General features: G+C 38.4%; 1 protein-coding gene across 1 annotated transcript in view; it reads left to right on the forward strand.

The window, feature by feature from the left end:
* ALB (albumin) overlaps positions 1-9,509 on the forward strand; it is a 20,429-nt gene continuing 10,920 nt past the window's right edge. The window contains exons 1-7 of the mRNA XM_006142912.3: positions 1-128; positions 513-570; positions 1,410-1,542; positions 3,883-4,094; positions 4,660-4,792; positions 6,957-7,054; positions 8,943-9,072. Of these exons, the coding sequence (XP_006142974.1) occupies positions 50-128; positions 513-570; positions 1,410-1,542; positions 3,883-4,094; positions 4,660-4,792; positions 6,957-7,054; positions 8,943-9,072 (843 nt within the window). The 5' untranslated portion in view covers positions 1-49. The remainder of the gene's footprint in view (positions 129-512; positions 571-1,409; positions 1,543-3,882; positions 4,095-4,659; positions 4,793-6,956; positions 7,055-8,942; positions 9,073-9,509) is intronic.

Consider the following 9,509-nt stretch of genomic DNA (forward strand, 5'->3'; position numbering starts at 1 on the left):
CACTTGTCCTACCTTTTTCCTCCTATCAACCCCACAAGCCTTTGGCACAATGAAGTGGGTGACTTTTATTTCGCTTCTCTTTCTCTTCAGCTCTGCTTATTCCAGGGGTGTGGTTCGTCGTGAAACACGTAAGAATTCTAGTTTTCTATTGTTCCACTTTTGTATTGTATTTCCTGCAAAACGAAGTTGTAGAAAACCTTGCATCTTTAAAGATTTAAGTTTTCCTTCAGAAAGAAGTATGCGGGGTCTTTAAGAAGTTTTTAGGAAATGCATTTTATAAAAAATTGTGCATGGATTCAACTTTTTTTTTTTTTCAGCAGAAGTAACTCGTATTTTAATTCCCTGTGTTCAGAGACTTTTTGAAGTGCCCTTCACAGTTCACCATCATCCTAAGGTTTTCTGTGGAGATGAGCCCAATATTTAAGTCAAATAGACAATACATAAAAAGTAGCATCTTATCTAGTTTTCTTCCATTTTTAACCAATTTTTTTTTTTCTTTTTCTCTTCCCTAGACAAGAGTGAGATCGCTCATCGGTTTAAAGATTTGGGAGAAGAAAATTTCAAAGGCCTGTGAGTTAAAACATTAGAGTTAAATGTAATGTTTTCTCATAGCATTGCGTATTGTTCTAAAGTCCTTAGAGTCCCTTGTCATCAGAGTGCAGATGAGAACAGTGCTGTCCAATGGAATCTTCTGATTCTGTACCGGTGCTGCCCTACAGGATAACCGCTGACCGCATGTGGCTACTGAATGCTTTAAATACCGCTAGTGCAGCTGAGCAACAGAGATTTAAATTGCATTTCATTTTAATAAATTTTAATTAATATAGTTGCAGGCGGTTAATGGTTACCGTATTACACAGCGCATCTCTGGAGCTCTTTTACTACCTGCCTGGTGGAAAAACATGTAATATACGACTCCTTTGGCAGGTCATTCACTACATCTCCTTTGCACAGCAGATAGACCTGTGGTTTCTTGGGAATGTTTTAAAATATTTTTTTAATCTAGTAGACAATGAGAAAATAATTTTATTCTAAAGGTCTATCTCATTCTATGGCCTAATTAAATGAAGTGTGTAGGTTTTGTTTTAGACGATTCCAAGGACTTATCAAATGCCTCGTCTTGACCACGAGGTGCATTTAGTGTATAGTTCGCTTGCTTGCTGTATGTGTGTGCCTCTCCTGACGTGTGCACACATGCGTTTAAGTGTTGAGGCAATGTATGTTGTCTTTGCCTAGGAAGCCACATATGCCTGTTAGGTCTCAGATGGTGCTTGACAGGATTAGGCTTTCTGGATAATGAAGGATGTATAAACTACAAACCACACACATACAGAATTTGCTCTTTAGCACAGCAACCTGTTGGGTTTTAGAGTTTTGTTGGCTACAGACGTCTGTGTCCTCTGTTTCAGGGTGCTGATTGCCTTTTCTCAGTATCTCCAGCAGTGCCCATTTGAAGAACATGTTAAGTTAGTGGGTGAAGTAACTGAGTTTGCAAAAACATGTGTCGCCGATGAGACAGCTGAAAATTGCGACAAGTCACTTGTAAGTACATTCTGATGTTGAAGATTTTTCCACTTTCTCTCTCTTTTATTTGTGTCTTTTTGCCATAGGGCACATATGCTCACCAGACAGAGATAGAGAGAAAGTGAGAAATCACCCTTTGGGAGGTGGCTACACGGCAATCCCTTTTCCTCCATTCTCCTCTCAGAATTTTGGGCGTGTGCATACATGCACTTGGCATTCAAGTCACTGGGTCCGGGTCTTGAACCACAGAGTCAGCCCTATGGGATCTGATGCCTTAACCATCACGCCACCTGCTGGCCAATCTTTCCTCTTTTTAAGTAATCCTGTGCATTTATGGGGACCAGCAGGTGGCATGGTGGTTAAGGCGCTGGACACTCCCACATGGCCAAGCACAGTTTGAGTCCTGGGCCTGGTGACTTGATTACCCACTTTCCTCCTCCTATGTCTCTGTCTCTGGTTAAATTAAAAAATAAAAAAATGAATAAATAAATAAAATTAAATAATTCTTTAAAAAAAGTAATCCTGTGCATTTAAAAAATAACTTGTTACTTTTGTCTATTATTACTAAATGACTTGATTTGTAAGCAATACTCAAATGCTGCCTCTAAACTGAGAAGCCATTTTTTTTCCTCTTGGGATAGAGATAGTCTTAACTACATCTAGTTTTAAAAGTATTTCTTGTTACGACCACATACAACAGTCATAGACTATTGAAACGGCTATTTACCATTAGTTAAAAATCTTTTTTCAAAATGTGAAGTTTTGTTTCTTTCCTTAGGGAGTAATAGTGATAACATTTTAATGAACTATTTTATTTTATTGTGGCAAGAACACTTAACCCAAGATCCATCCTTTTGATAAAGTTGTATGTGTGTAATGAGTAATTGTTGATGAGGTACAATGCCACACAGCACATCTTCAGAACTGATTCACCCTGCTTAATTGAAATGTTATTCCTATTGTCATCTGCTGGTTCTGAAACCACATTATCTTTATCTATTCATCTATCGAGGGGCTGTAGGTTGTGAATAGTGTTGCAATGAGCTAATAGCTCTTTGAGATAAAAGCCTGGTTTTCATCTGCAGAAAGCAACTGATTTCTATGTTAGTTTTGTTAACTGTTGAATGAATAATACAGTTACATATTATTCATTTTAGGGATAGTTCTGTTTTTACAATACAATACAATTTTTACATACAATGAAAATGACTCAGTCATTTTGAGAACTTTGAACTTTTCATATTTCCAGAGTGGTCTTCTGAACAAGGAGAAAAAAATCTTCACTCAGTCTATGTAAACGTCTCTGGGCACAAGGGCATTTTCTTTTTATCCCTCTAGCATTTCCTCTTGTTTCCCTGGATGTGTCTCTCCTCCAGTACTTTAACTCCATACATTATTATGCTTCTACCTATGAATTTTTAAAAATGCACTTTTTGAAAAATTAATAAATTCTATTTACAGTAGTGTATTTTCCTTGGGGCTATAATTACTCTTATAATAAAAACTAGTGGTGAAGAAAAGTATTTATTTACTTAGTGGAAAGTACTTACAGAATAATAAAAAAGTACTTACAGAATAATAAAAGTACTTACAGAATAATAAAAAAATATGTGTTTTAATGTAATACTTTAATATATAGTAGATTATGTTACTCTGGTTTAAAATGACATCTATTAAAAAACTGGCCTTTTCAACAGAAACAGGCCAAATTAGAAAGTCTATGAATCTTTTTCTCCTTGATGTGAATTCATCTGTTAGTTAGAATGTTATTTTCACTTGGTTTCTTGTTATAATAATTGTTCTCCAAACCTTTAGCATCAGGTAGAAATGAGAGTAACATCCAAAGCCATTGACTGTCTTTTACTTTTCTGCTTTCTTAAATTTTGAGAGAGATCGTTGCCATAGGGTATTTGTGCTTGCCAGAGAGACAGAGAGAGAGAAAGTGAGAAATCACCCCCAGGGGGATGGCCAAAGCACAATCCCTTCTTCTCCATGCTCCTCTTGGGAGTTTGGGCATGCACACACACACACACGCCCGGCTTGAGTTTGGAGCTGCTGGGTCTGGGACTCCAACTGTGGTCGACCGTGTTTGAGTCCAGTGCCTTAACCACTACACCACCTGCTGTCCCCTTGCCTTTTTATTTTACCCACCACAATGATAGTACGACCGTTACTTCTTATACACTTTATACAGTGACTGTCAAATGAGAGGAAATTCTAAACCTGGAAAGAAAAAGTGACTTGCCTAGGACTTGCTGGCTAAACTTTAGCAGTACATCAAATTCTTTATACTGTTCTTTGGCTGTGAAGAAAATAACGTACTGCCCAGCAATTTAACGCCTGCCCTCTTCCCTTTAGCCGACTCTTTTCGGAGATAAATTATGTACAATTGCAACTCTTCGTGAAACCTATGGCGACATGGCTGACTGCTGTGCGAAGCAAGAACCTGAGAGAAATGAATGCTTCCTGAAGCACAAGGATGACAAACCATCCCTTCCTGCCCTGGTCAGACCAGAGGCCGATGTCATGTGTACCTCTTTCCAGGAAAGTGAAAATATGTTTTTGGGAAAGTAAGTAATCAGATATTCCTGCCTCCAAATTAAAAATTATGGAATACATTGATAGGTGAACGCTTATTACGATGACCATGATAAATAATATTTAATTTCAACATTGGTCGGATATTTTGTTCTTACAGTAATTGTTATAGAATATTCCATACCAGAACATTGTACACAACAGAAAATATAATTGAAGATCTTTTGGAGTTCACTGAAATAAGACATGATGTATATGAAAAATTTGAGATGAATGTTTTAAAATGTATAACTATAGATATAGTTATATAGGTATAGCTATAAATAGCAATATACATATTGCTATAAATAGTTACGCTGGTCGGCAATGTATGACCAACCTTAACACACACATGCGTACATTTAACGTTTCTTTTCACTCATTTAAAGGATGAAAAAGACAGGGCTACTGAGTACAAATTGAGAGTAATTTGTAAATGAAATGTTTATGAGTTTTGAGTTCTATCTATTCTTCTGGGGAGAATATCCATTACAATTACGTCTATAATACTGTCTGTTATAGAAAAACGACTGCCTGTTTTTCTTTTTAAATATTTAGGTACTTATATGAAGTTGCCAGGAGACATCCTTACTTTTATGCCCCAGAGCTCCTTTACTATGCTCAAAAGTACAAAACCGCATTGAAGGAGTGCTGCGCCGAGGCTGACAAAGCTGCCTGCCTGACACCGAAGGTATTTTCCCAAGGAAGGCTCGAAGCAGCAATTCCTCATCCACCCTCTGTTCTGATTACCTTACTGCTAGATGTAGGGAACCTAAGTCTCTGGCATAAGCTTTGCTTTACGGACAAAAAAGCTCTCCTCACTCTTGTCTCCCTCCGAATACTGTTCCTCACTTTTGAAGACTGTCTCCTTCATCCTCCTTTTAAGATGTGCCAATGCTGACCTGAAGAATCATTGAGCGTATGTCTAAATAGCCCACCATATTTTATATTATTTTATTTTCGTTTTTGCCATAGGACCAGGGTGCTTGATGGGGTGGGGGTGGGGCAAGTGAGAGAGAGACAAAGTGATAAGTCACCCCCGGAGTAGCAATGGATGTGATGCAATCCTTTCTCCTCCATTCTCCTCTTGAAATCGTGGGCACGGCACACGCACACACATACACACATCCAGAATGATTTTCAAACTGCAGAGTCCAGGACCCATCACTCAGTGATATGGGATCCAATGACTTAAACACCATGCCACCTGCTGCCCAATAGTCCACCATTTCTCTCTCTCTCTCTCTCTTTTTTTGAGCGATTTTTGCTATAGAGTGTGTGCTCGCTGGAGACACAGAGAGAGAAGGAGAAACAGAAAGCAAGAAATCACCCCCGCTCCCTGGGGGGATGTCTGTGCTGCAATCCCTTCTCTTCCATTCTTCTCTTGGGATTCTGGGCATGCACGCACATGCAGCTGGTGCGAGTTTCAAGCCTTTGGGTCCAGGACTTGAACTGAGGCTGACCACGTGGGAATCCAGCAACATAACCATTATGCCATCTGCTGATTGCAGTCCACCACTTTTTATGGTGGTGATCCTACGTGAAATACAGAAAGTTATTTGTCAATTTACACAGCAATAGGCCAAAGTTTTTGTTTGTTTATTTTTTTGAGAGAGAATTTTGCTGTAGAGTGAGAGAGACAGAGAAGAAAGCAAGAAATCACCTCCTCCCCCTGCCCCCCACCTCGCCAGGGGGGTTGGCCATGCCACAATCCCTTCTCCTCTAGTCTCCTCTCAGGATTTGGGCATGCATGTACACGAACCTGGTGTGTTTTAAGCCTCCAGGTCTGGGACTTGAACCAAGGTCGACTATGTGGGAGTCTTGTGACATAACCATTAGCCATCTGTTGGTCCCTTATTTATTTTTTAAAATGAGCCTTTATTTTGAAGAGAGAATTGAAAGTAGAGAATTTTCCTGCTTCTGAAAAACTGGCTTCATTTATTCATTCCATAAATATTTATTATGTGCTTCATTACCTTTTCTGAGGAAGTCACTGATATTCCAAAAGTTGATGGAGGAGGGACTGAAATGAATTTGATCCAAGATTAAGATGTCAGGAAAGTTACGTTCCCTGGTACATTAGTGTACTCCGTTTTCCCACTTTTCCTCTCAGATCCCCTTTCTCTGACAATGCTTCTTGCCTTCCTTCCTTTTTAATGAGAGAGAAAGGGTATGGGGTGGGGAGAGTAGAAGATAGTGATTTTTGTCAGTTCTTTCCTATGTCACAGTCCTCTTGTGCCAGCCCCCCAGCCAGCTAGGATCACAGATGTGTACCACCACCCTCAGCCCGTTTAGGTTGAGGCGAGAACCAAACCTGGGCCTCCCACGCAGGCTCAGTCGCTGTGCAGTGGTGCTTTCCCACTTGTTCTGCTGAGGCTGGGCCTATGATGTTTTTAACTACCTAAGGCTTCTGTCTGCTATGACCACTCTGATACTTCTTTTTCTTACATAGTAAAACAATTATTTGCCAAAGGTAGCACTTCAGAACGTAGGTGTAAATGATCTCTTTAAAGTTCAATTTGGTTGGAGTCAGATGATAGCACAGTGGTAAGCTAATGCTCTGCAATGCTGGGGCCACATGAGAAGATCCTGGGTTTGCATCCTGGGGCCTCCCTGTACCTGCAAGGTGTGTGTGCATGCTGGTGATCCAGGCTGGCTGAGGCTGGGGGTAGATGGTGGCATAAAGATCCTGTGGAGGTTCTTCTCTCTCTCTCTCTCTCCCCTTCTCTATTCTCTCTCTCATAAAAAAAGGAAACATTAAAAATTAATTTAGTATAGTTTCATCTGAGATGATAAAGAGGTATTTTGGGTAGACTTTTTTTGTCATAATTTTTCCAATATTTTTCTTTTCGCAGCTTGATGCTTTGAAGGAAAAGGCACTGTTCTCATCTGCCAAACAGAGACTCAAGTGTACCAGTCTCCACAAGTTCGGAGAAAGAGCTTTCAAAGCATGGTAAGTATTTTTAACCTAGTTTGTGTATTTATGATATAAACAGTGATGGCTTGGTTGATAATATTATACATTTATACAGCATTTTACACAGTGCTTTCATATACTTTTTTTTTGTGGTCTAGAAGGTAGAATTTAATAATGTTGAAGAACAGAATATTAATGACAATTTGGCATTGTTTTACATCTTTTCTAAGTAGTCAAAGAATTTAAAGGATATTATTATTTTTTTTGTCCTGATGGTATGTAAATGGTATTTAAATCCCATTCATTTATAAAGACTTGGGATCTTATTCTAAGGATTCTTTATTTGTAGAGAGCTAGAGTGTTAGGGTCTTATTTAATTTTGTCTTTCTCAAGTTTTCAAAAAGTGGATGCTTGCCCTTTTCATATTGTGATAATTAAATTCAGCCATCAGTTAGGTCAAAGTTCTTCCCATTTCCTACAGCTCCAACTCTGCTCCTAATCTCATGCTTTTTGGCCTGGGCCTCTTTTCTTATATTACATATCAGGTTTTGAGAGCATCTTCACTATCTGAGAAGAAAAATATTATCTGCCCCCCAACTCCTCATCTACTAGTCCACAGTGAACCAACATGAGTAGGACAAAAAATTAAAATAATAGACGTTATGTCAATTGAATGCTTTGCCTATCATTCCTATCATCTACATTACCAAAATCACGAAACTGATAAATCTAACAACCCCGGGATGAAAGGATGCATCGTTAAATGGGCTGTGACTGGTTCTGGGAACGAAGTCTGTTTTATATCTGATTTAGGCAATTCTGAAATGACCTGGGAAAGAATGAGGATATTAGCTTTTTACATCTTGTCATAGAACTTAAAGATTGTGCTGAATCAATTTCTTGGTAAAATTATCTGTAATATAAACTTCCTAATTCTGTAGAAGTTATGAAGTTTCTTTTCTCAGAGATCTTTAGAAATCAAGAAGCATGTGTGTGCTTTTAAAAATTTTATCTCTTAAAATTAGTTATATAATTTAATTTATTGTTATTTTTTAAAGTTTGCTGTAGGACACATTATTTATTGTTATTTTTTAAAGTTTGCTGTAGGGCACATTAGATACAAAGGGAAAGTGTGAAAGCAAGCCACCAGGTATGGGATTCGAATGGCAGTTGGCCATGTGGGAATCCAGTGCCTCAACTACCAATGCCACCTTCTGGCCCCAGAGAATGTATTTTAATTGAGAAAATAAAGATAACTGGAGTGTGGGTGGTACATCCTAGACTATAAGATACTTCTATATGTATTAATGAATTAATTAATCTATTTAAGACATGGACTGACTGTATGGTGATACTTACACCATAGCCTACCTAGTTGTTGGGATTCTAGGCATGTGTTATTGTACCTGACCTTCAGTTTGGACCCCAAATTGAACCTAGGCCTCTCAGGTGGTCCCAGACAGTGGGGCATAGAGTCTTAGCAGCACCGAACAATCTGATTTAGTCTGCGTTATCTAATTTGATGTCCCAAACAGTCCTTGGATTTAGCAAGACATAGTCATTTAGCTTGCTGGTAATTGCAGGGGCCAAGGCTCAGACTTGTCTATAGTCACATGACCAATAGAGGATAAAGGCAGATCTAGAAGTTTGGGCTCCACACCTGATATCTCTTAGCCTATTGCCCCTTCTCAAATCCCTCATTGATTTCTGATTTAATGAATTACTATATTTCTATCTATTCTCACAGTGGATAACTCTGCCCAAAAGTAATTGTTTGATTCAGAATTAGCATTAAGATAAGAATGAATTTTCAAATTATTTCCATGTGTTAATTTGTCCGAATTTTTCTTTTTTTTTCCCTAATAATTTTATGTAAAATATTGCATAAGAATAATATTTTGATGGGGGGGGATTTTCTTTTTAGGGCAGTAGCTCTCTTGAGCCAGAAATATCCCAAAGCTGACTTTGCAGAAATTACCAAGATAGCGAAAGATCTTACCAAAGTCCACACTGAATGCTGCCACGGTGACCTGCTTGAATGCGCAGATGACAGGGTAAAAACCTCATTATTACGCCCTTCAGTAGTTCACATGTTTAAATCAGTACAGTGAATAAGTGTAGCATTGTTAGTAACCCCTTAAAGTGGGTTGAGAATGTCTCCTGTGTTCTCATCTGCTCTGCCTCCAAGCTTCCCCTACCTTGCGTTATTTTCTTTAAAGCCTGACTTTCCAAATTGCTAAATATCTGATAAACCTATTTGCCATCTTTTAACCCTTTTCAGTTGTGCTCTTAACTGACAACATAGGCTTAAACTGAGAGCTACAAAGGTGGATTTCTAAAAAGATTTTTTTTTTTTTTGTAAGATGGATGGGACAAGAGGAGGTCTGGTATATGGAGAGACCTTGGAAAGTGATGCATGTTTTCTCTTCTATATTCCCTCCTATAATTAACTCCTTGTTAAATACACAAAAATTTAATATGATTTCTCTTT

This window comes from Tupaia chinensis, unplaced genomic scaffold, assembly GCF_000334495.1.
Source record: "Tupaia chinensis unplaced genomic scaffold, TupChi_1.0 Scaffold000086_1, whole genome shotgun sequence".
Lineage (NCBI taxonomy): Eukaryota > Metazoa > Chordata > Mammalia > Scandentia > Tupaiidae > Tupaia > Tupaia belangeri.